Here is a 26,438-nt window from a genome sequence, read left to right on the forward strand (position 1 = left end):
TGGAATTGAGTTAGTTGCACTTAGTCTAGACACATACCTGTTCTTTATCATGGCCTTTAATGATAAGCAGTCATGAAATAGTTTGCCCAAGACTGATTCCCAGCCATTTCAGCTCCTGAAATGATACCTGGAGGAGAGTGAAGTGCAACATGTTTAACAAAATTACACAAGCAACAGGATGAAGTGGTCTTTCTGCCAGGAGCTGAACTGAATGCCATAGTGGTATTCCTGGCCTCCACCTTTACATATGACCCAATTTTCCCTTCTCTTTCTTCTGTAGAGCCTGTAGAGCGACGTTTTAAGTTCCCACTATGATGAACTACATTAAAAAGAAGTAATTTTGTGAAAATTAAAACGTTTTGGAAAATAATACTCTTTATATTTAATTTGTAATTCAGGCTGTATAAACCCACACGAAGATATGGGCTACTTAACATACATTCATATTCACAAACTGTAGAATGAAAAATGTAGGAAAAAGGTGAATTAATCAAGCATCATTTGAAATGCCACCATTTCCACATCATGTCATGATAATGAATTTAGTATACCTGGGCATGTTTCACTACTGCTGCAGCAAAAGGAGCATGACCAGCAGGTTGTGTGAGGTGATTCTTCCTCTCCACTTTGGTTTTGTGAGACCCCACCTGCACAGCTTTGTTCAGTTCTGGGCCCCCAGTGTAAGGACGTGGACCTGTTGGAATGAATCCCGAGGAGAGCCATGAAGGTGCTCTGAGGACTGGAGCACCTCTCCTATGAAGACAGAGAGAGCTGGGGTTGTTCAGTCTGGGGAAACGTTGTAGCAGCCTTCCAGTGCCTAAAGGGGGATTACAGGCAAGCTGGGGAGGAGCTTCTTACAAGTGCATGGAGTGGTAGCAAAAGGGGGAATAGATTTAGGTTGGGTATTGAGAAGGAATTTCTTGTGAGGCTGGTGAGACACTGGCACAGGTTGCCCTGAGAAGCTGTGGCTGCCCCATCCCTGGCAGTGTTCACGTCCAGGCTGGATGCAGCTTTGAGCAGCCTGGTCTAGTGGAAGAGGGTTGGAACTGGATGTTCTTTAAGGTTCTTCACCCCAAACCATTCTATGATTCTATGAAGATGAACGACTTTCACGTGGAACATGAGATACAATTCCATGACCGGTGCCGTGGTGCATCCTCGCGTGTCCCCGTTCTTCTCTCCTCCCGCACACGGGGTGCCCCCGCCCGCAGGTGCCCGTGGGGGCCGGGCCCCGGCAGCGGCATCACGTGCGGATGCAGGAATGCGGTGGGGGTCCGGAGGGCGGGGGGAGGTGTGTGGGGTGTGTGGAGGCGGTGACCGGCGGGCTGCTGCGCCAACCGGGAGGCAGCGGCGTCCCGCGCTGCCCCAATGGCGGCGGCGGCTGCCCCGGGGAGGCGGTAACAACGGCGGCGGCAGCGGGCGGGTCTGCTCCGGGACTCAGCAGCTGCGCTCGGCGGCGGCCCGCGGGCGGAGCGGGTGACGTGTCCGGGAGCGGGGCAGCCGCCGGAGCCCCGGCGGGGAGGAGCGGAGGCGCCCGGGGCCGGGCGGCGGCCGCCTCGGAGCTCCCGGTGCCGGCGTTGTTCGCTGCGGAGGAGGTGGGTGCTCGTTCCTTCCGCGGCTGGCTGCAGCCGGCGGGAAGCGCCGGGGCTCGCTCCGGTGTGTGTTAGTCACGGGGAGTTTGGTTCTCCGAGCCTGGCTCGGGGCGGCAGCCTGACCCGTCCCGGCGCTGCGGGTGCCTCGGCGGGGCTGCCTTGTCCGAGCCGGCCCGGTGCAGGAGGAGAGGAAAGCGGGTTTTGAGATGTATCATTAAGCGGGTTTTGTCAGTGTAACGCGGCTTGGCGAGCTGCTGGAGCGAGGCTGCCAGGATCGTTAGCAAGCGCATATACTCTTTTCCCGAACTTCCAGTTCTTGATCCCTGGTGAAGTCTCTTCCCCAGGGTTTTCGCTGGGGTTTTCTCTTATGTGTGTCTGTCTCTTCGTGTTCGCGGCTCCTGTCCAGCTCCTCTCCTCTCTTCAGCAGGTATGGATAAGGCTATTGAAAATCCAAACTCCCGCGGGGACGTGAGTTTCTTTCCACCCCCTTTCTCAGAAACTGCGTTCAACACCAGCTGTGTAGATGGCATCTTCAACTAAATTGGATTTATTGAAGCGGGGGATAAATACTTCGGCATAGTAACAAATGTCCATTTATGTTTTTTTTTTTTTGTTGTTCGTTTGTTTTTTTTTTTCAAAGGAGGTTTTAAATTGTCGTCGGTTTCTTTGTAATTAACACTTTAGCTGTTGGAGGAATTGCAGAGTTCTTGTGGTGGTCCTGGACCATATAATTACTCTTGAAAGATGCCCTGTTACAAGGCAAGAGCAGTTTTTAAGGCTGGCCAGTCATTCACCTGGGCCAGTGAGTTAGCTTTGTCAGTAGGCCATACCAAGTGCTTGGAAAGACAGCTATTAATAATTTGCCCATAGCAAAGGCTTATTTTAAAGGCCTTTAGGTGGTGTTTATCCATCTTAAATTCCTTCCTCTTTCATTTGAGAATTTGTTCAATCCATTTTTTTTTATTCCCCCCAGAGCTACATGGATCCTGGCTTTTATCTTGTGCTAGCAGATTTGTAGTTGTATAATTACAACATAGAAAGTATCTTATTCAGTTCTTTCAGTTGTACAATTTAACTGCTGCTATAAATGGTGTAGGGTTTTCCTGCATGAGTCAGGAAATAAAACAGATTGACTGTTTTAACAACTGTCTTCTGCTGACTAAGCACAGTGGGGATGTACCAATGTATGTTAGTTTGTGACTGCAGTTATTGTACAGAGGCAATAATAAAGTTTTCCCAAAGCCATTACTGCACTTAGTGAACCCCAGTGAGTGTCTTGTTATGCAGCAGAAATGAAGTATTACATCTTTCAAATTTTCTGTTGGTGCTCAAGGGCCACAGATTTATTGCCTGAACATGGGACTTGTTGGGTGGCTACAACTGCAAGCCCATTATTCAGGCAGGGGTTCTGGCTGTTCAGCTGTGTTCTTCAATGGGCTCTTCATTCTTTTCACTTGAGTGATCTGTTTGATCTTGATAATCTGTCTGACTTGCTTTGTATAATCCCTCTTGTCTTTTTCTTTCCTTTCCACCCTTGGGCTCAGTAGCCCATGAGCTAGTTACATGTGTTTATCTGGTTATGAACAGTAGTTCTTTAGGTGCTATGCTAAAATCTGATATTTCTGAAGGCTTTACAGTGAGATTTCAAGACTTTTATAATATAGTCCATGGGTTTCTGAGCTCTCCTGTGGTGTTGTATGTGAGATATGACCTACTATGTGAGTGGCAACAGGTGTCGTGTGATGGGGTAGGCACTGGCTTTTGTGGCTGATACCCACAGGTGAATGTGGTGGGAGAAGGGATTGTGGAAGCGGACAGATGCTTGAGGCATGTACTGTTTGTCAGCTGCTGCTGAGTGCAAGGACCTGGCAAGATCCTGTATACTGGGGCTTAGGGAGTTCATATGCTACAGGATACAGAGAGGAGGCGTAGTACTGTGTGATGGGTGTGTGCAGGCTGGTCTGGCAGCTCTGAGACACTGAGACCAAATGCACAAGTCTTGTGCTACTCCCTGCAGCAGGTCAGTGGTGAGCACACCCAGGTAGTGAGGAGGCAGTTGCCTCCCTCAAAGCCCATGCACAGGGGCCCTCTTCTCAGTATTAAGTGGTTACTCCCAGAAGGGTGGGATATGGTTTTGCTCATCAGTAAACTGTGACAATCCTTTCCTAGAGTATAATACTGTGAAAAAAGATGTAGCATTTATTGAGGTTTAACTTTAAAAATCCAGAGTATTACATAGATAGTATTAAGAGTCTAATTTTTATTGTAATTGAAACCAAGGTACCTCTGCTTTTTGGGTTTTTTTCCTTCTAGTCCATTAACTTCAGTGGAAACGTACTGACTTACACCAGCTTGAAATATTAAGTTTAAGCACTTGCTTTAGTCATATGTCAAATATAAAAGGTTCTGATTATCCTAAACCTGGTAGCTGCATAGAATTGTAGAATAGCTAGGGCCGGGAAGGACCTTAAGTTCGTTGAGCTCCAACCCCCCTGCCATGGGCAGGTACAGCTTGCACTAAACCATGTCACCCAAGACTCCATCCAGCCTGTCCTTGAACACTGCCCAGGATGCAGCATTCACAACTTTCTTGGGCAACCCATTCCAGTGCCTCACCACCCTAACAGTAAAGAATTTCTTCCTTATACCCAATCTAAGTTTGAACCTGTTATCTCTTGTGCTATCACTACAGTTCCTAATGAAGAGTCCAGTCTTCAGTAAGGTATAACCTTAGTTTTGAGTAGGCTGAATGTTAGACATAGCATCAAGTTACTCTAACAGCATTTTCTTGGTTATTTGATTTTTTTTGTTTGGTTTTCAGCTGTTTAGGAACTCTTGCTTAGTTGAAGGAAGACAACAAGCTTGTCTAAAATCTGAAAGGCTATTGTCAAACTTCATAATTGTTAATGGAATTTAATGCATCTGAGAATAGTGCATTACTCATTTGTAAAACAGGAAGTCTATTAACTGCTTCTATATAAAGTAGAAATTATTTTTAGAACCTGTTGTAAAAAAATTGTAAACTTTCGTCTATTTCTGAAGAAGCCAGGAAGCAAATTCTGCAATCCAGGAGGAGGAAGTGTAGTTTTGTTTCATACTTTCAGGTTAAAATTTATACGTTATACAGAGCTGCAGTCAGTTTATTCATGCATCTCTAATACTACACTGCTCTCAGTTCTGTATGTGGTGGAGAAAAGAGCCATGTGTAGTACTTATTTTGTTCATTTTTACATATGTAAAGTAATAATTTTCTTCTGTAACCTAACTTATGTTTCACATTTTGCTTTTTCTTGAATTATGGAATCATAGAATCATAGAATAGTTTGGGTTGGAAGAGAACTTCAAAGGTCATCCAGTCCAGTCCCTCTGCAATGAGTAGGGACATAGAATCATATAATAGTTAGGGTTGGAAAGGACCTCAAGATCATCTAGTTCCAACCCCCCTGCCATGGGCAGGGACACCTCATACTAAACCATGTCACCCAAGACTCTGTCCAACCTGGCCTTGAACACTAACAGGGATGGAGCATTCACAACTTCCCTTGGCAACCCATTCCAGTGCCTCATCACCCTAACAGTAAATAACTTTTTCCTTATATCCAATCTAAACTTCCCCTGTTTAAGTTTGAACCCGTTACCCCTTGTCCTATCACTACAGTCCCTAATGAAGAGTCCCTCCCCAGCATCCCTATAGGCCCCCTTCAGATACTGGAAGGCTGCTATGAGGTCTCCATGCAGCCTTCTCTTCTCCAGGCTCAACAGCCCCAGCTTTCTCAGCCTGTCTTCATACGGGAGGTGCTCCAGTCCCCTGATCATCCTCGTGGCCCTCCTCTGGACTTGTTCCAACAGTTCCATGTCCTTTTTATGTTGAGGACACCAGAACTGCACACAATACTCCAAGTGAGGTCTCACAAGAGCAGAGTAGAGGGGCAGGATCACCTCCTTTGACCTGCTGGTCATGCTCCATTTGATGCAGCCCAGGATGCAGTTGGCTTTCTGGGCTGTAAGCGCACACTGGAGCTGGCTCATGTTCATTTTCTCATCAACCAACACCCCCAGGTCCTTCTCCGCAGGGCTGCTCTGAATCTCTTCTCTGCCCAACCTGTAGCTGTGCCTGGGATTGCTCTGACCCAGGTGTAGAACCTTGCACTTGTCATGGTTAAACTTCTTAAGGTTCGCATCAGCCCACCTCACAAGCATGTCAAGGTCTTTCTATGTCTTTCTGTTTTACAGTTTTAGCTTATAACTTTAGAAGGGATCTCATGGGGAATTGTCTTTACATCTAGAGGCTATAAGACATTTTGAAACTGTCATTCCAGCTTCCTGTTGTCTTTTACAGCCACAAGTGTGTTTCCTTACTGTCCTTGGATGTTTCTTATGGAATATCTGTTGCTGCAGTTGTCCCTTCTGTTACAGTGTAAATTAAACACTGTGAATGCGGCTGTTGAATGTGTCTTACTTTTTGAACATATTCTGTGTTTTGATGGGGCAGTAAATGAAGCTTCAGTGGTATGAATTAGTCTCATTTTATGTATATTCTGCAACGTGTGGGAGAGGCATTTTCCATATCCAAGACCACCTTTTGCTAAAATAAACATTCATTATAGGTGTTTTTTCCATTCATATTCCTATTCATTCAAAGTCTTTTTTGTTACTACACCTGCTAATGAAAAACTAATATTGGTAATTTTGTTTCTGAATCTAGAAGTAGTTTAAAGTGTGGAAAAGCTGCAAGTTTTGGTGCTTGGAAGTTAGTAGGGATTTGTAAACTGAAGCCTGAGAATTACTTAGAGACTGCTGGCATATTATGAAGGTGCTCTTTATAGTGAGGAGGCATTCTTTATAATAAGGAGGGGAGAGGTACATTAGCAAGATAAACATAAATTCTGAGTATGGTCCTATACAACTGTCTTCATACTCTTTTATGTTTTCACATCTTTCTCAGTAATGTTCTGTGCACGTGTGGTTTGCAGAGAGGAGGATCTTGAGACTCGTGATCTGTCATGAATCCATAAAAGGCAACTGCTGTATTATTAGCACCTATTGAGATTTAAATCACTTGGACATTTTCTTACAGGAAGGAATTTGAATTTTATTCATGCCAAAATACTTCAGATTATTTTGAAGCCAGGAACGTGTAAAAGTACAACTTGTTTCTAAAGAGGTGGTGACAAGTAATGCTAAACAAGAATTGAAAAGTATGTTTTCAAATGTGTGTTTTTTAGATCAAGAACTTGATTCATATTTTATTCTGAACTGCCTGAATCAGCAGGCTTCAGTGTGGGAAGCGATGCATAACTGCGCAGTATTGATCCATGTCCTGCATGTTCGCTGCCCAGTCAGGAAGCCTGAAGCTTAATGTCAAATGTGTGGGTGAAGCAGTTAACGAGAAAATAACTTGTTCTACTTATGTGGTGCTGAATAGGGGCATTATCTTGGGAAAATCTGTTTCAGTGACTTGCTGTACTGTACAATACTTGTTACTTGGGACTGAACCATGAATGCAAGCTATTAGGATACAAGCTCAAGGTCAAACATTCACTCTTGTTTCTGTTATGTACTCTCTTTTCTCAAAATCCTTTCAGCAAGTTTGCAGAAATAATTATTTTTTTATTTTTTTCCTTAGAGATAGAGAATACATCTCAGGAACTTCAAGAAAGGGGATAAACATTATTTTTTCATCTCTAAAACAGGATCATAAGTTATGGGGAAGTAGATGCCAATATTTAGGTTTCCTTCTAGGACCACATAATAAATATTACTGTACATAATATTTAATGTTGCAAACCACAGACTGATGAATCTGAGTCATTAAAACTTCACTTTTGGACTATAGAAGGTGAAGAAGAGGTTTACTCAATCATTTCCAAATCAACAGGAGAATGAAGACGGCAGATATTAGCACTAGATGCTGAACTTAGACTTCTATGGAAAAATGCTTTATATCTTATACATTTTTTTTTTTTTAAATTGAAGTCTGTTTTGTGCAGGAGTTGTTGCTTGAATTGGTGATTTAATGGCTGCATTACCTGGTTTCTGATTTATTTGCGTAATATTTTGGTGTTACAAAAAGAAAATAAATGAAAATTGTTTTTTTTTTCTAGAGCATGCATTATGACTGTATGATTAGAGATGTATTTCGATATTTTACTCAAAATATTTTATGAACACAAGAATAAGACTCTGTATTTGTATTAATAGCTTTATTCACCAGGTGAAATAAATGTGTTCAATTGGACATTTCTGTAATCATCATATGTAATGTGCTGTCCTTGATGAGAAACACTAAGATTACTTTTTCAAGGACAGTAGTATCTAAGAAGTGAATATGTGTAAGAAAAGTGTCTCTGTCAGGACTAGGTTTGCAGAAGATGGTAGAACTGATCTTCAGATAGGTGTATCATTTCACTTGTGTCATGGGAAAGAGCTTCTGATGGAAATTTTCATGTTGTCATCAGTATCTTGAAAGACAACCCATGCTTTGTAGAACTAGGGGTCATGGATTTAATGCAGGTTTGAATAGGACTTTTTGCTTTTGCTAGGAACTTGATTTACTGGGGAATCAAAATAGGTTTCCTGAGGGGTCATTTTCCCTGTGACAAAAATGCTGTAATTTGCATATGAGGCTCATTAGAATTACTAGACTAAATTACTGTTTTTATGCAGTTTTTATTAAAAAGCATTTATAAATCTCTGCATTATAATTACATGTGTTTAATAATATTTATGCAGCTGAGGCATATACAGGTTTATAACACAATTGAAGTGTTATGCCGCATTGAAGGATCTTCTGTGACTTGACAGAAATTTTGCTGAGGATATTTCCAATTAAGGTAATACTTGTTCTGCAATGTTGAAAGAGTCTAATTTGGATTAAGTTTAGAAGAGGAAATTTCAGAAATATGATTACTTTTCCAGGTGAAATTACTTGATTGCAGTGAAATTTAGAGCAAACTAAGAAAAATGCTCTTAGTATTCATTTATATTTTATTTTGTGATAAAATATGTGTTCAACACAGATTATTATCTTGAACTAGTGATACAGTCCTCTAGTTTGTGTGGCACAGAACAAGAAGAAAAACTCTAAACCAGTCCTGACTAGAAGTATGTGAAGGTAGCATTCAGTTTTAATTCTTTGGATGCTTGTGTTTGTTATGGTACACTTGACCTCCAGGATGGCCTCTAAAACCCAGGGTGATGCTCCTCTTCTCCCTTTGGGTATTCATACATTGCCAGGAAGCAAAGGCTTATTCACTGAAGTCAGGTGCCCTATGTACATGTTCAGGAACCTGTTCTTTTCGCTTTCAGTAACTTTTTACCCTTACTTCCACTCATTCCATGAATATTTGTAGGTTTCAGCTTTCCCATTTATAAGTTAAATATAGTGCTATCGAGTTTAATAAAATCCTGTGTTCATGTTGGGTTCAACAAGGTCTGCAGAATGTCATTATGATCTGGGAAGATGTATTACTAGATGGGTGAAAACTGGTGGGGTGATTGTGTTAGAGATGGCTAGTTGGTTGTAACTTACATGGAGGCTGGTAACCGGTGGTGTGCCTTGCTGTTTGAAACAGGATGTGTCCTGTTTTATGCTATGCGTGACTTGCAAGTCAAGCAATTGGCAATTGCTCATAAAATTTGCAGGTGACGCCAAACTGGGAGAAGGGGTGAGCAATGGATGTACTTGAGATAAAGGGCTGTTGCTCAGAAGGACATGGGCAGGTTGGAAGAGCTGGCCAGCCGGAACTTTGTGAAATTCAGAATTATGAAGGCAAGGTTGTATGTGTTGAAAGAGGAGCTACTCCAAGAGCAAGGTTCCCCTTCACTCAGTGCTTGTCAGACCACACCTGGAGTACTGCATACAGCTTTGCCTCCACACCCCACCCTGCCCCAGTGCAAGAAACATGTGAATAAACTGGAGCAAGTTCAGCACAATGCCCCCACGATGTCAAGGGGTTGTAGCACAAGGGGTTGTGGCAGAGGCTGAGTGAGCTGGGCTTGTTCTGCCTTAAGGCAACCTGTGCCTGCCTGCTGGCAAGTTATCAAGAAGGTGGCAGGACAACAGGTAATGGTCATAAATGGAAGTAAGGGCGGTTCTAACTAGGTATAAAGGCAGTGTTTTTCTCTAGGAGGATGACCAAGCAGGAGAACTTGTTGCCTGGCAAGGTTTGAAGTCTCTGGAGATTTTCAGGATCTCAGTAGATAAAGCAGCCTGGTCTCACCTGATAGATGACCTGGCTTTGAGCAGCTGGTTGGACTACATGACCTCTGAAGGTACCTGTCAACTTGAATGAGTCTGTCAAGCAGTGATTCTGTATCTTGCCTTGCAGTAATGATCTGTAGAGGGGAAGAACATAAATACTAAAAATTCCATAGTGCCTTCTGCTTGCATTGTGAGTAGGAGCCCTCAGACAAATCTGAAAATGCAGTCATTGTTCTCTTCCTCCTTTCCCCCCTTTCAGATGATGTACTGAGCAAGAATCAGCTTTAGGTGAAGAAATGTTGTAAATAATACCCTTTAAAAAGAAGGAACAGAAAACCAATCTTCACCTGTGTTCTTGTGGTTTGCTGCTGCTGGTCCAGGGTTTGCTGCCACATTGTTCTCTAATTTCGAGTAGGATGCTGCTTGGTGTGAGAGAGGGTGACAGAAAATAAAGTGAAGTAGCGTTTGGGGATGTGGATTGACTATACAGTCTGAAAAATGTACCTTTCTGTGGATCTGACATTGTTTGCATTGCAGCTGGTAATAACAGAATTTCCCCTAACTTTGAGGTAGGAACTGGGCTTTGTATTTATTTTCTACTTGAACATATGCAGTTCCTTATCATTCCATTGCTTATTATTTAGGTAATTTTCTTTGATAAGCTGAAAAATAAAATCAGTACAGTAGAGGGCTTTTACCTATGGATAAAAACAAATATACATTAAAAGAACTAATGTCCAGTCTTGATACAGCTTTGTTCTATGGTTTGCAGCATGTGATGATAGGCTGTCATAGTATAAATGCCTGCTTCATTCACACCCACTGTAGTATAAAAACATTTCTTTAAAATGCCCTACAGTTTGTGTTTCTTAGGAATGGTCTTAAATGGGGAATAAATTGTGCAAAACCCACTAATTTTTTTTTTTTCTGTTTAACAAAAGCTGTCTTGAGGTATAGGGGAGGAAAAAAGGAAATTAATCTTTTTTTATTCTTTTCCTGCATTCTCTTATTTCCTTGCTTCTCTGAACCCCCAAAAGTGTCTCTATATCAAATTTCAGCCAGGTTTACTTCCCAGTGGGAGTTCTATAGTTACAGCTGGAAGAAGACTCAGTTGGGCATTACACAGCAATATTCAGTAAGTGACATGAACACAGGAGGATTTTAGACATTTATGAGCTTTGTCTACACAGTTTGTGGTTTGGTTTTTTTTTTTTGTTCTTATTTTATTTAAGTTGTAGGCTTTCAGGCTCTCTCAGAGAAGGGACTTTGCAGCTTGCCTGTGCTAAGCTTTTTCCATGAGTCACAGTTCCTTGGAAATCAGTCTCCTTATTTCATCTTTTCTGTTTTGTTTTAAAAAATGCTCACTGGCTCATTCTTTCTGCAGTGTTGAGTGAAGAATCCCGATGTCGCTGCAGCTACAGTGCACACTCCTTAAAGAGAAGGTATGTTGCCTTTACAGTTCTTAGGATGGTGGAGCTGGAAAACTTGGCAGCGTGTTCCCATTGGGAGCTCAGTGTGTAGGTCCTGTGCCACGAGGTCTGGATGCTGTGCTGTATCATTGTTTTGGTGGAGTTTGCATCGGTCCTGTTTCTGTTACCTGTTGACTATTGTACAAGTAATGACTCCTGGAAAATAGTTTTGATCAAGTGGAAATGCAGATGTTGATCAGTATTTGTATTCCTGTAGCTGAGAACTGTTGGTTTGTTGTTTGTCCCACAATTAGAGGAAACTATTGAATGAAATCTGATGTGCAGCCATAGCTGAGAAGCCTAGCCCTGAAGGCAGAAGGAGTTACCAGGGGTAATGAGAGGGGAAACTGAGTCACAGAGAAACACTGGTTTTCTTCTATAGTCTTTGTACAAGCACACAGGCATCTTTGTTTCTTTGCTAAAACTGTCTGTTGCTGTGGAATTGGGATTTTAGTCTAATAGCTGCCAGGCCACTAGCCTCTGTTATATGGTTATTAGCACTTTCAGATTGTAAGGCCTGCTGTGGGATGTTGCAGGCTTCCACTTCCTTCCACGGAAGTCTGACTAGCTTTCATGGACGAAGGTGAGGGCTGAAAGGTGGAAAATTTGATATATGTTGGGGATCTGTCCTTGGGGATCATTTCATAGTCAGCTGATCCTGGTTTCCAGTGTGAGTGCCATTTGAGGTCTGACCCCTTCTGCTGCATGTGACTTATCTCTGGTAAGTAGTGAGCAGTTTGAGTAATTAAATGGAGGTTATACTACCTTTGAGAATAAGTTTTATATGGGGAAAAAAGCTCTGCATTTTTATAACCCCTGTGTCCCATCCAGTACATCAGGGCGGTTGTTCAGTTTTCAGGTTCATAGTTTTGTAATGCAGTACACATTAACATAATAATAGCTCATGCGTTTCACGTTTAATAGGTTGTATTTTCTATTTACACTTTCTAAATTCATTTGGAACAAAATTTTAGTATTGTGTCTTAAAAGCACATAGCTGTTCAATTTCCTAAATAAATTTAAGTTAAGGTAAATAACATCTATTCAATGGTCATGGCATTGCATCTGGAATTCAGTACTCACTGTTGGGTCCCAATACAAGTGGCAAACTGAAGCCAGTCCAGTGATTGCCACCACCATGGTTGTGGGAGGGAATAGGTCAGAAGAGGCTCAGGGAACTGTGTTGTTTAGAGAAGAAAGGCCTGAATGGGGTTGAATTGCAGTCCTCTGCTCCTTAAGGTGGGCTTGGAAATAAGATGGAGTCAGGTTTTGGTGCACACCAGGAGAGTGAGAGGCAATGGCTGCAAGCTGCTGCAAAGGTAATTCCAGTTGGACATAAGGGAAAAACTCTTTCCAGAGTGTCTGGGTAAGCACAGGAGCAGGCTGCCCAGGGAGTGGGTGAAATCTCCACCTTCATTGGGTTTCACAAATAGTGTGGAAAAAGCCCTGAGCAACCTGCTCTGTTTCTGAGGACACCTGTGCACCTGTATGTGACAACATTCAGAGGTCCTTTCCAGCTTCATTTGAGCTGTAATTTCCATGATAGTTTTTTGAATGCACCTCTGTAGCTATGTGGTGTGTAGCTGGTTCAGCTGTGGGGAAACTACTTGAGTAACAAATGCAAACTGTGTCATATGCTGCTAGTGAAGTTAAATCATTTGTCTTAATCTTGATTTAAACATCTTCTACTTGAGTTAGTTCCCCTGCCTCTCAATAGAAGAGTGAAAAACTTCTCTTTGAAATATGGGGCTGTCAGAGATCATTCATGAACGAGCTGTCTGCTACATAAAATGGCAATTATTTTTATGGAGGGTATTACTGGAATGTACAATACCAAGCTCTTCTTGCTGTTGCAGTGTTTTCCTCAGCATCTAAAAAGTAGAGAAAAATATGTGGAACTTCAAGATGAATTAATGCAATGCATAAGTCAACACCTAAGGCATTCTTAAGTGAGAAATTGTATCTTTCTTCTTGTGAATAACTGCACTGTTCAGATGGGAGCAAGCAGGTCAGTGCCTAGGGCTCTAACACTGGCTCTGTGTCCTTCCTTGACACAAATCTTGTGTAATTTGAAGCATGTCACTGTGAGCTAGATCAAAATGACAAGCTGAAAACTGCCATAGCTCTGCATGTTGTTAGTGAGGAAGAAACGGATTTTAATAGTCATTGTTGAAGTAAAGTTCCATAGGTGTTTAGAAATTTGCATCATCAATTTAAATAAAAAGATGGCCTTTTAGCTACCCTTACAGATGTATCTGGAAGAGATGCTGAGACTAAGTGTCAGGTTTCCTGGTTATTGCATGTTTTACGCTTGAAAATCTGTGTTGCACTGATGATGCAACTTTAAATGAATAACGAAGAGTAGCTTTTTCTTCGGACCATAATTTTCCTGCATTTTGGCTGACAGTTTTGGTGTGGCAAGGCACATTCCAGACATTTGTGAGCAGGAACACGCCTCTGAGCTCTGCAGATGTAAATTGCAGAGGGAGTCTTTAAGAAGGGGCACTGTGCAGTGAAAGCCTGTAATGGAATACTTTGTGTTATAGACAGATGTTGTAAATGTGGATGAATCCTTTCTGAGTCTTGGCTCTGAAGCTGTTTAGTTTTGTCTGGTTTAAACATTTATTTACATATTAATTATTTGATTTATTAATTATTTGATTTAAAAATTATCAAAGCTTTAGATAATATAAGAGGAATGTTGTATGTTCAGAAAACGCAAGTTGTTATGAATTGTCTCATTGCATGGGGATCTTGAGCTACCAGAGTTGTTATCCTTCCTGGCATGTCTGCCCTGATGATCTGCCCTTGCATGCTTGATGTCAGGGAGGTAAATTGCCTGGTACCTCCTAAGACTGGGTCCTTTTTTGAGGCACTTCCTTCTATTCACTGCCACATCTCCTGTAAATGGCAATTGATTTTATGCCTGTATCCCAATTCATTTATAGAATTATAGAATCATGGAATAGCTAGGATTGGAAAGGACCTTAAGATCATCCAGTTCCAACCCCCCTGCCATGGGCAGGGACACCTCACACTAAACCATGTCACCCAAGGCTCTGTCTAACCTGGCCTTGAGCACCACCAGGGATGGAGCATTCACAACCTCCCTGGGCAACCCATTCCAGCACCTCACCACCCTCACAGTAAAGAATTTCTTCCTTGTATCCAATCTAAACTTCCCCTGTTTAAGTTTGAACCTGTTACCCCTTGTCCTGCCACTACAGTCCCTAATGAATAGTCCCTCCCCAGCATCTCTGTCGGCCCCCTTCAGATACTGGAAGGCTGCTATGAGCTCTCCATGCAGCCTTCTCTTCTCCAGGCTCAACAGCCCCAACTTTCTCAGCCTGTCTTCATATGAGAGGTGCTCCAGTCCCCTGATCATCCTCGTGGCCCTCCTCTGGACTTGTTCCAACAGTTCCATGTCCTTTTTATGTTGAGGACACCAGAACTGCACACAATACTCCAAGTGTGGTCTCAGGAGAGCAGAGTAGAGGGGCCGGATCACCTCCTTCGACCAGCTGGTCACTTTCCTTTTGATGCAGCCCAGGATACAGTTGGCTTTCTGGGCTGTAAGCGTACATTGAAGCCGGCTCACGTTCATTTTCTCATCAACCAACACCCCCAAGTCCTTCTCTGCCCAACCTGTAGCTGTGCCTGGGATTGCTCTGACCCAGGTGTAGAACTTTGCACTTGTCATGGTTAAACTTCATAAGGTTGGCATCAGCCCACCTCACAAGTGTGTCAAGGTCCCTCTGGATGGCATTCCTTCCCTCCAGCATATCAACCGAACCACCCAGCTTGGTGTCCTTGGCAAACTTGCTGAGGGCACACTCAGTTCCATTGTCCATGTCAGCGACAAAGATGTTGAACAAGACCAGTCCCATGACCAGTCCCTGAGGGACACTACTCATTACTGGTCTCAAGCTGGACATTGAGCCATTGACCACAACTCTTTGTGTGCAGCCATCCAGCCAGTTCTTTATCCACAGAGTGGTCCACCTATCAAACTGATGTCGCTCCAATTTAGAGACAGTGATGTCATGTGGGACAGTGTCAAACACTTTGCACAAGTCCAGGTAGATGACATCAACTGCTCCACCCCTGTCCATCATTTCTATAGCCCCATCATAGAAGGCCACCAAATTGGTCAGGCAGGATTTGCCCTTAGTGAAGCCATGCTGGCTGTCACCAAGCACCTTGTTGTTTTTCATGTGCCCTAGTATGCCTTCCAGGAGAATTTGCTCCCAGTTTTTGCCAGGCACAGAGGTGGGACTGACTGGTCTGTAATTCCTTGGGTCATCCATTTTCCCCTTCTTGAAAATGGGGGTTACATTTCCCTTTTTCCAGTCATTAGGAACTTCACCTGACTGCCATGATTTTTCAAATATGATGGCCAGTGTCTTAGCACCTTCATTTGCCAGCTCCTTCAGGACCCGCAAATGGATTTCATCAGGTCCCATGGACTTGTGCACATTCAGGCTCATAAGATAGTCTTGAATCAGATCCTCTCCTACAGTGGGCCCAGGGTCTTCATTCTCATTGTCTCTGCATCTGCCTTCTAAGACTTGGGGAGTTTAGTTTATTATTTCTCCACTGTACCCTGAATTTCACTATGTCCTTCAACAATGTCCTCCCTACTTTTGACTATGGAGACTTTCCAAGGGCTAGAGGTGTTTTGCGTGCTGTAGCCAGCAGATGTGGTAGCTTCTTGAGATTAATATCTATGGGCTGTGCAAGAGTAGGACAGAAAATTTGGCATTGTTTCTTACACTGTCTGGGACGGCTTTTGGAAACTTACTTTACCCCCTCAGTTTTGTTCTGAAATGTTTTTGACTCTTAGTCTCTTGAGTTAGAGTGAAAATGGGTTTGAGGCAGAGTGTGTGCATTGCTCAGCGTAACAGGACCAGTCTTTCCTTCCAGATGACACTAGAATATCACTATTAATTATGTGTATGAAGTGTATACTTAAAGCTTGTGATTTCTGTTTGCCAAATGGAGAAAAGCTTTATCAAAATGAGTTTCTTAGAATTTTTGTCCCTCTTCTTTTAATGAAGAATTTGAAACAGAGTATGTACTCCAAACAGGCACCAAAATAACATGTTTTAGTGATCTGCTTGTGATTGTCACAATGGGAGCTGCAGAGTACCAAATAGTTTTGAAAACTTTATCTTTCTTCAGCTGGCTTATTGAGATCATTAAAAGAATTGGCTTGAGTACTGAGGGCTGCGTACATAAAAAATTGCACTAAATGTATTTTGAAGCCAGAAGCCAGGCACATTTCCTCTCTTCCATAGTGATATTAGCTAATAGGTATGAGCTTGGCCAAATTGAAAAGGAGTGTCTCAGTATTTGGAAACTATGTTAATCTACAAACATGTTCCCTTCATTTCTGCAGGGTTTTTCAGTCTGCTAAAGGCACGGTGGATATACTAGGATGGACACAGAGGAATTCCCTCCACCACCACCAGAAGGTAATTGAAATTGCTTGGGGTTTAAAGCCAATTTTCTTGTAACCATTTGATAAGATTTCCAAAACTGCTTTACCTCCCAAATCTCCATTTCCCCATGTCATTTTAAGACTTGGTCACAGTGGTATTTTCTTGAAACATGAGGTCCTGTCATCTGCTCTGTCTTGTTCCTGGACCTTGCTTGCTGCTGTTGTGAGAACATGATGGAAGAAACCTGGGGAGCAACTAGTCCTTATAGTCCAAATTTGAAAATACATCTTTTCTGAGGCAGCATGTGTGGACCACATCATCACACCTTTGTTGTGTGCTGTGGCATTCTCAAGTGTCATGGTACCCTGTAGAGAAAAAAACAAGTGAAGACTTTGGCATAGGCAGGATATTTGGACCTTTGTTTCAAATGCCTGGATAAGTTTGGAGCCTGAATTGAGAGGACAGAGAGAGTTAAGCTGTTTTCTGTTAGGGCATGTGCTGCTTCAGCCAAGCATACTTAATCTGGGCAATGCCTGCTAAGAGCAGTAGCTGAAGGACCTTGTGATGCTGCAGTTCTCTAGCTAAAAGCATTCCCATGGGAAGCAGAAGGGAAGCATGCACAGCTGAACCTCTGTGTGGTAGAACACAGGTTTTTGGGAGAGTATTATGTATGCTGGTCTATGGAGCTGGTTCTGTAAAGTTAGTACTCAGCGCCCCTTGCCTTCTATATGCTGGTAGCTGTATGGCCACTGGCATGGCTCAGGTTTCAGAGGGCACAAAGGCAGGATCTTATGCTCTCTCTAGGAGAATATTGCATGTGGCAATTTTTCCTGTTTGATTTCCTGTAAGCACATCTTTGTGGAGTGCTTGTTATTATGCATTTTAAATCTTGAAAGCATTTGGCTTCTGGTAGGTAGATTCTGGGAGACTTCTTAGGAGAAGTATTATATGATCATCCCAAAGCCCAAGTTTATGGAGACATGAGTTTTGCAGGCCTGTGGTTGAAACTGGTACAGCTGCTGTTATTTTGGTAAAGTTGCTAGCACAGTTTATACAGGTAGTGACTTTCCCATAAATTTTTGGTCTGTCCTTTATATACCACTTCATTACTTATGGAATTTCACTCTATTATAGATCTTGATATATGTGTGTATACATATAAATAATATACATTATTGCTTTTAAAACATTTCACTTGTTGTTCACACAGAACTTATACCTATATGAAGCCACTTAAGCATGAAAGAGGTTTATCTTAGTTTTATTGTTAGGACTTTGGGAGTTTCCATCATAGGTCAAAACTGTTTTCTCTCAGTCTTAGACACTGCCACAGATAGAGATCTTGTACTAGATGCTACCTAGGAAATTGGGAACATGAAAGAAGCAGAAAGTTATGAAATCAGCTTTTAATGGGTTGGTTTTCTGGCCAGCCTTATGTGCAGTTTTGTCGATAACCTCAGTGAGATATCATTGAGGTTATTGTTGACAAAAATGCTTTTCCTGTCCTTATCCTAATCCTTGTGGTCAGGACCCTGAATTTTGCTCTGTTTTGTCTAGTGACAGTTACTGTGAAACTGTTTCTGTTGGGTTATCCATCTCCAAAGCAATGTAGTACAGTGGGGGAAGAGGCATCCCTAAAGAATCAATATTTCCACTTGAGCAGGGACTGCCATATTTCAAACACAGCTAATAACTGCAGCAGCAACTCCAGCTTTCTGCAGTGTGTCAGTGTGTCTCTGACAGAAACTAAGTAATGTAGTTCAGTATGATTCCAGAATTCATATTCTTTCTTTGCAAAGCTGTTTGTAACGTGCTGAGCTCTGTGTATTTTGTCCTTACCTTCAGACATGTCACTCCTCGATAGGCTGTTAAATAAATAATGTATTTAACGTAAGTAGAGATTTTGCTCTACCTGATCTTGTGTCAGTGGATGCTTTCCCTGTTATCTCAAAAAGCTTTGAAACTATTGGAACTTGTATGTTGTGATTTTTTTACTTTACCATCGCTAGGTTTCTTAAAGCATATTAATAAAGGGGATATCAGTGAATATAAGTTTTAATAAGGATACTAAAATACACTTCAGTTCCTAGGGAGCTCTCATGAGCCATTTTGCAGGTGGAATATAAGTGAGGATTTCAGGGCCAAGTACAACTACAAATATGCATAACAATTAAAGGAAGGAAACATGAGGGATTTGTTTGTAATGGTTGAGGGATATTTTTTGGCATGCATAGGCACTGGCCACCCATAGTTTTTGCTCAGAAGGGATGAGCAACAGAAGCCAGTGCCATCTGAGGGGTGGGTGCATGGGTGGGTTATTGTGGCTCATAGTGAGGATGAAGCTTATGCTGGGTGCAGGACCCAGCATCATAAAAAAAAAATTCTTAACTTAATCATTTTAAAATCCTGAACTGGGGCCCCAGATTAAATCAGTGTGGCTTTTGGTTGATAATGTGTGGTGTTGTGGGACTTTTTGGTGCATTTTTTGGTGTTTTTTATCATTATTTTTTTAAATTTATTTTTAATTTATTTTTTTACTTCTTGTGACCTCATGGGAATTTTTTTCTTACCTAGTTGTTGTCTTAACAAATCTAGATGCAGTGTTGAAAGTCACATGGGTCTCTTTCCAGTTACAGTTGTATACCTTGAACTGTAAATCTCAATTTTATTCTTGTCAAGTGAGCTTCTACAGTTTTAACAATTCCACAAACTTATTTGTATCAAACCTAATGTATATGAAGGAGACAAATAATACTAAGCCTTCAACTTTGCCGTGAGGATGTTGTGAGAATGTCTATGAAAGCTGTGCAATTAAATTAATGTTAAATAATGTCTTTTCATTAACAGTAACTGTCTGAATCTACCTTGTTTCAGTTAAGGTACAGTTAAAGTCAGTATTAGGGCTTCTTTTGCCACTTCTTGATTGGGAGAAACTGCATGAGCTAAAACAATGAAGTGGAATAACATATTTTACCTTTATTTAATTAATTTATTATGCTTACACAACGTATCTGTTCATAGCTGTTTGAACATTCCATTCATGCACTGTTAACTAGGTAGTGGCAAGTCTGTGCTAGTTAATTCCCTTACCCCACAGCAAAGTAAAGTACTGAGTAACTTTAGAAAAATTAATGCCCTTATGCACCTTTCTCCAGACTACTTTAAAGAGTTGTTTCTTCTAGCTGTGATTAAAAATTCCCTGATATTTTTCGCTGTCTATTTTGGATTAATTTTTTGTTAACAATCCAGGGGCAGTTGGATGGGGGTAGATGCAAAGACTTCTTTGACTAAGAGCATAATCAAAAAAAAACCAGTTTCTAAAATTGACACTTGAGATGATAGTACTAGTGTTCCCTTCTTTAGTATGTCTCTGCATATAAATGTATGTACAAAGTGCTCATATTTAAGATTTCATACATTAAAATGTATGATGTGCAAGTGGAGACCAGTGATAAGTGGCATTGCTTAGGGGTCATTACTGGGACTGGTGCTTTTTGGCATCCTTGAGGATGACATGGACAGTGGGACTGATGTACCCTCAGCAATTTTGATGATGACACTAAGCTGTGTGGTGCAGTCGACCAGCTGGAGAGAAGGGATGCTATACAGAGGGACCTGGACAGGCTCAAGATGTGGGCCAATGTGAATCTCATGAAGTCCAACAAGACCAGATGCAAGGTCCTGCATGTGCCCCATCCCTGGCAGTGCTCAAGGCAAGGTTGGATGGGGCTTTGAACAACCTGGTCTAGTGGAAGATGTCCCTGCCTGTGGCAAGGGTGTTGGAACTAAATGAACTTTAAGATCCCTTCTAATCCATTTTATGATCCTAGAAAAAAAAATTCCATGCCTATTTTGTAAAATAGAGGACAATTCTAGTATTCTCAGCAACAACAATGAAATAAGTTTTTAAAAATTTAAATGAAAATAGCAAATCTTATCATGGCTGTAAATTATAATTAAGTTTGTAATTGGTTGCTATAATGGTATGTCCTTAACCAAACCCCTTTAGACAAGAAAAGGGTATGCTGTGCACTGCAGACTAAGCAGAGAGGAATTAAAAAGCTGATAATTCCAAGAACCAAGAATCGTACTGTGCCTCTCCAGTAGAGGAATAAACTGCACTAGCTAGAACTGGAACCTGGATGTTTAATGGTAGGATGGTGTTTATGTGTGATAGCCTGTGCTTGTGCTATTACTGCTTTATTAGGATATGTAGTCTCTGCCTGTTTTTCATTACTTTAAAAGCATCTTGGTATCTTGCAAAGTGGAAGTAATTTTCTTTAGGTATGGAAGTGAGGTGTTTATCAGGGCCTGTTTCAAAAGGAAAATCAGCTTTCTTTGCTCAACAGGATGGATGCCTGACAAACAGATTCTTGCCCAAGGGAAGCTGGGGTGGGGTGTACTCTCTGTATCAGATAGGCTTCTGGTTTTGCATTTTCATCTCTGAACATGTCTGTTTCACTATTTCTGGTACATGGCACTACATCTTGTATGATTTCTCTGTGAAAAGTATTAGAAGATGTTGGATGTCTTTCTTCATACTGAGTATACTTGTGAAGAATTCATCTCAGTTGTCCTACACAGAGTTGACTTTTACAGTTACAAGACCTAAAACAAGCTTTAAGCTTTGTTTTATAATTGAGTCTATCAAGGTAGGCTAGTATATAGTAATGAGATTTAGAGTATGGCTGCATCATAGAATAGTTCTTGAATCCTGAACAAATAGTATAGTTTTCTCATAGGAATTAACATATTATTAATTTTTTAACTGAAATTTTAGTGTCTGTACAAGGACACTGTGAGAATTAATTTGATAGCAAAGTCTTCATATTACTGCCAAATACTCTCTTCACCTGAGAGAGGATCACTTGTAGCTCTTCATTTTGGAAGTATGAGGTGCCCTTAAAGAACATGTCTGGAGTGCTGATATTCACTCACCCACACCAGTGTCGCAAATGTGTAAAGTAGGTGTGAAACCTTGTTCTGCTGATATTTGGGGTTTATGCTGTTCTTCAGTAGAATGAAATTGGTCTTTTGAACTGAAAACAGACTGAGGATATCTTCTAGACACTGATCACAAAAGCATTTTGTATACTTTTTATATGTAAATGTTCAGCTCCCTAGGGCTGTGAGCAGCATATTTCTTTGTTCCTGATATGCTGAGACACAGCAAGAAGGCCAAGGACTTAAATCTGGATATCCTGTATGTGATCGAGTGCTGTGATTGTCTTTCCGTGGTTATTTTTTGTTGCTTGCCTGGCAGTGCTGGAACACTAAAATAGTCATAGTTCCTCTGTCCCTGAAAAGGAAGTCTGGCTTGAGTCTAGGCATAAGAGTGAAGTAGGAACAACTGTACTCTCAGAAGAGTTTCCAGTTGGGATGAGTTTATATATTACAACAACAACAACAAAAACAACTTTGCAAAAAAATTTTGGTTAACCTTAGTAGGGAGCTGCTGGATGGCTGCCATGTTTTACTGTAGAGACACTATTCGTCTGTCATGTATATATTTCTTTCATGTTATTTAGTTACCTTTTGTGCTGTTTAGTGAATGATCTCACAGTTTGTTTAGGTTTTAACTATTTAAAAAGCTAATTTTGTGACTGAGACAAGGCAATTCAATTGGGGCTTTTATGATATTGACAAGAAAAGCATTTGTATGTTTTACAGTTTAGTTTTTGGAAATTAAAAACTCTGTGGGAGCCTAAGTTTGTATTTCAGACTAAAGTAAAATAAAAAGATGTTATTTACCATGATTCGGGGATTGAAATAAGAACACTGCTTAAATTAAAATGCAGTTAAAAAGGGAGCTGGTCTTGGGCTAAACAGCATTGTTTGTTAGATATCTATTTCCAGCATACAGACAGTTACAAATGATGGTAAAAGGGGTGCCAAGATTTCAGAAGAATGAGAACAGCATATGAATTGTAGTTATGAATGGTCCCTTGTTTTTCAAGCTGGCAGTAGCTTGTTGGTGTCTGACATCCCATCTGTAACAGAACAATTTATTTATTTCTAAAGATCACATTTCTCTCAGTAAATAAAGGAAAATGCATTGTTTAAGGTAAGGATCAATTATTTTGTGTGACAATTCAGATGAGCTGTGTAACAAAGGCTAACAAGAAAATTCCCATTGCAGGAATGCAGCTATGGTGTCACATGTCACTCCTAATTATGTGGGTTTTCTTCTAGCCAAGTGTATTTGAGCCTTGGGAAAAACAAGACATAATAAGAAAATGAATAGCTTAATTAAAAACTTATTTCTGTTTTTAGTATCTACAAAGAAAACAGTTTAAATGTAATTATATCTTACTCTTATTTTTTTGAAGTAGTACAGTAAAATCTTTGCTAGATGAATATAATGTGTTAAATGATCAAATGTGGTTTACTGTCAGATTTCTGAGAGTTTGACATCATCCTTTGATAGTAATTGGTGTTTTCTTTCTGAATAGTAAGTTGCAGTTGTGTTTTCCTATTAATTCAGCTGCTCTGTAAGGTGGCTGTATTGATGGTGCTAGCTGTGTGCAGGGACAAGGCCCAGACAAGTTGATCGAAAAGAGCAATTCATGAGGAGATAAAGGGCTTCCAAGGGATTGCAGCCCTTTGGTCTGGAGCAACTAGTATTGTTTGCTTTAAATACAAATTGCAAAGGAATTTGTAGTGATTTTTGGGGTATTCTTTCAATAGGTATTTGTGTAAGCTAAGTTCTGGAATTTTAATTTTGAACAGTAAGCCAACATATAAGGAGAATTTTTTTTTTTTTCTCTTGTGCTTTTGCCTTTTTGGGACTCTTTTCGAGCATTATTAACTGGCCAGGATAGATCGTGCCAAATAACAGAGGGATTTTGTGGGGTTTTTTTAAGTTCTGTTTTGCTGATGCTGATCCTACTAACCATGCCTAAAGCTTCTGTAGTGATTCTGCTTCATAATTTAGTGAGAAAATAGCTGGTTTTACACATTGTTCTAATTCTTTTATGTTGTTCCTGAGCACTGATAAAAACTTGAGTTATGATAAGTTAAATAAAATGTCTGAATTAATGAATGAAACATTTATTAGGCGCTGCTTGCTTTTGCTTCAGAGAGGAACTGAAACTGTGCCAAGCAGTATGAGGAAACCATACTTGATAAACATCTTTTTAACTCTCCAACCCCCTCTATGGATTTTCTTTTTGATTCCTCATTGAAACAATCTTTCCAGGAAATGTGACCGTGTCTGTTTCATCTGAAAGAATACGGAAGGTGATTTTGTCTGTCAAAGAAAGTTTGTTGTAGGAATACATCTCATTGTTAAATATTCTGTTGTTAAGCTCAATAACTTTGGCTAGGTGAAAGTATTATAGTTCCTGTGAATAGTCCTCTGTTACGCTGGTACAGTTTTCTCCAGGGGCTGGAAGAGGGACATTTGTGCTCCTGTGCCCTGGGAATGCTGATGCTGATAGGAGGCTTCCCAGTCTTTGTATTCCGCAGTTCAGTATGTCTGAGGGAGACAAAGTGAAACACCGGTGCTGTCCTGGGAGGGGTGAATTGATTCAGTGTAACATGTCTGGAGTATTTTAGCAGTCTGCTGGATGGCAGAGAAAGGCAGAAGTAAAATTAACTTTGGCTGTTACTTTTTGCCACTTGTATATCTGATGGTGACCCACTTGTTTGCATATGAAGAACAGTTGCCACCCAAGTTCTTAAGAAGGCTCTTCCTGTTGGAAGAAATTTCTTCCTGACTTCCATGTGGACTGGCTGAAGCTCTGGTTCATGAAGTTTGGTAGTGGTGGTTGTCTTTGGGCAATGTTGGGGCCAGGACAGGGCTTCCTTCTCACTGGATGCCTAACAAAATGAAGCAATGAGAAACACTGTGAGGCTGATGGACTGAAAGGTCTCAAGGAAATGCCATTGCTGCCCAGCTCAAGCCAATGAGCCTGTCTAAGGTGATAGAATTTCTGTTAGAAGCTGTGTTAAAAGGGTATGGTAAAGCAGGATTTTGGAGACTTCAGTTAGTGAGTCTTAATTAAGAGTTACTGTTTTCTTGGGTTTATTTGAATTACACAAGTATATAACAGGACCATATTATGTTAGGGCAAAGAAGAGCAAGACATATTAAAACTATAATTAAATGCTAAGAAAGGGGATGCTATAACACTCCCCATTAGTTGTTGGGATAATGGATTTGTCAAGCTTTGAATGTATTAAACTTTGTTTGCAAATCAGTCTATCTGTTTAGTGTTGGGTGAGGGGATAATGACAGAAATGACTAGATCAGAAACCAGCTGAAATCCAAAATATTTTCAGTATTGTCCTGGATTTACAAGACACAACCATTCTGTTCCAGTCTATAATTTTTTTCTGTAGTAACAATTAATTTCTAGATTGCTTCCTTACTCAGAATATATTGAGGAGAAAACACAAGTAGTTAAATCTAAGTTACTTTTAAGCATGTTAACAGAATGTGTGCAGTGCTCTGGGAGTGTTAGATGGAGTTACTGTTGTGGAAAAGGGAACCTGTGACAGTGAGCCCAAAAAGACAGATTGAGCCATGAAGCTGCATGCATCTTCTGAGCCCAGGCTGTGCCATTGCCACAGAAGGAGTCTGAGCATATGAACAGCCCTGATACTGATAAGGAAGCCAGGTGCTTTTAGGTGTCCAAAGTGCTGCTTTTGGAAGTACCAGCAAGTGCTTCAGTTGTAACATTGCTAGATACAGAGCTGTTCATCCTGGACCAATGACCCAGAATTTACTCATCCCTTTGCCTAAATTGTGTGCAGGTTCAGTCTGGGAACTATGTACAGTTGTTGGCAAGGTAGAAAAATAAACATGATCCAAAAATGAAGTCAAACCCCTTGCTACTTCCTATCCAAAAAATGTGTCAGCCTGGTAGAAAGATGTTGCTAGATGTGATCCAAGGCCTGGGATACTTCAGCTTTTGCTCTGGATTGGTTTCAGCTCTTTTTAGTATAATATATGGTTGATGTACCTGAACTGGAATCTCATACTCCCTGTTTTAAGTCTCCAGGGTCTCTTTCTGCCACTTCCTGCTTCACAGGACTCCCAATTACTCTTACAGTCTTTGCAGCCCAAGGTATTATCAGATGATACAGCAGTTTCATGTTGCTAATTAGAATGAAACAGACTATTAGAAAAATGCATATTCCTCATACCGTTGAACTGTAAGTGCTGCAATGTAAAAAGTAATTGTTTGGAAAAATAGGTACTGATAAATGATGTCTGCTAGAAGATGTGAAGAAATAAAGAACAAACCAGACTGCTCCCACCGGTGGAACTTTAATTTAAAATGATTGTTTTCTCACAAATATATCAACTACATGATCAAAACTGCATTTCCTAGAAAATTTTCCTTTTCTTCACATGATACTTGTATGCTGTGATTAGTCAACGTGCTCCATCCCTGCACTGCTGGAGTTGGATGTTTCATTTTCCCAATGATTTATAGTCATCCTGCTATTTGTTTCTGTTTTATTAAAGCTGTCTGTTTTTCCTGTTCCGTGTGTGGATTTGGCAGCACATCCTATGTGAGTTCAGCTCATATGCAGATTAGCTGAGGCTGCGCTTGGCTGCATAGCCAACATTAGCACATATCTCTACCAACAGGCATGTACAGAAAGGTAGCTTTTGTGTTTTGGCTGCTATACCTCGTGTTAGATGCCTGGTGGCAATTATACTAATTCAGACTGTTAACCTTGGTACTATTAAGTATTGTGTGTATCAATATTCATAGAATCA

At 41.0% G+C, this 26,438-nt stretch overlaps 1 protein-coding gene across 2 annotated transcripts in view; it reads left to right on the plus strand.

The window, feature by feature from the left end:
• Nucleotides 1-1,499: 1,499 nt before the first annotated feature.
• The window catches only part of ARHGEF10 (Rho guanine nucleotide exchange factor 10), a 110,834-nt gene continuing 85,895 nt past the window's right edge, over nucleotides 1,500-26,438 (plus strand). For both annotated transcript variants that reach the window (XM_034060674.1, XM_034060675.1), the window contains exons 1-2: nucleotides 1,500-1,595; nucleotides 16,663-16,738. In XM_034060674.1, the coding sequence (XP_033916565.1) occupies nucleotides 16,702-16,738 (37 nt within the window). In that variant the 5' untranslated portion in view covers nucleotides 1,500-1,595; nucleotides 16,663-16,701. The remainder of the gene's footprint in view (nucleotides 1,596-16,662; nucleotides 16,739-26,438) is intronic.

The sequence above is a fragment of the Melopsittacus undulatus genome, chromosome 3, assembly GCF_012275295.1.
Source record: "Melopsittacus undulatus isolate bMelUnd1 chromosome 3, bMelUnd1.mat.Z, whole genome shotgun sequence".
NCBI classification, from domain to species: Eukaryota; Metazoa; Chordata; class Aves; order Psittaciformes; family Psittaculidae; genus Melopsittacus; species Melopsittacus undulatus.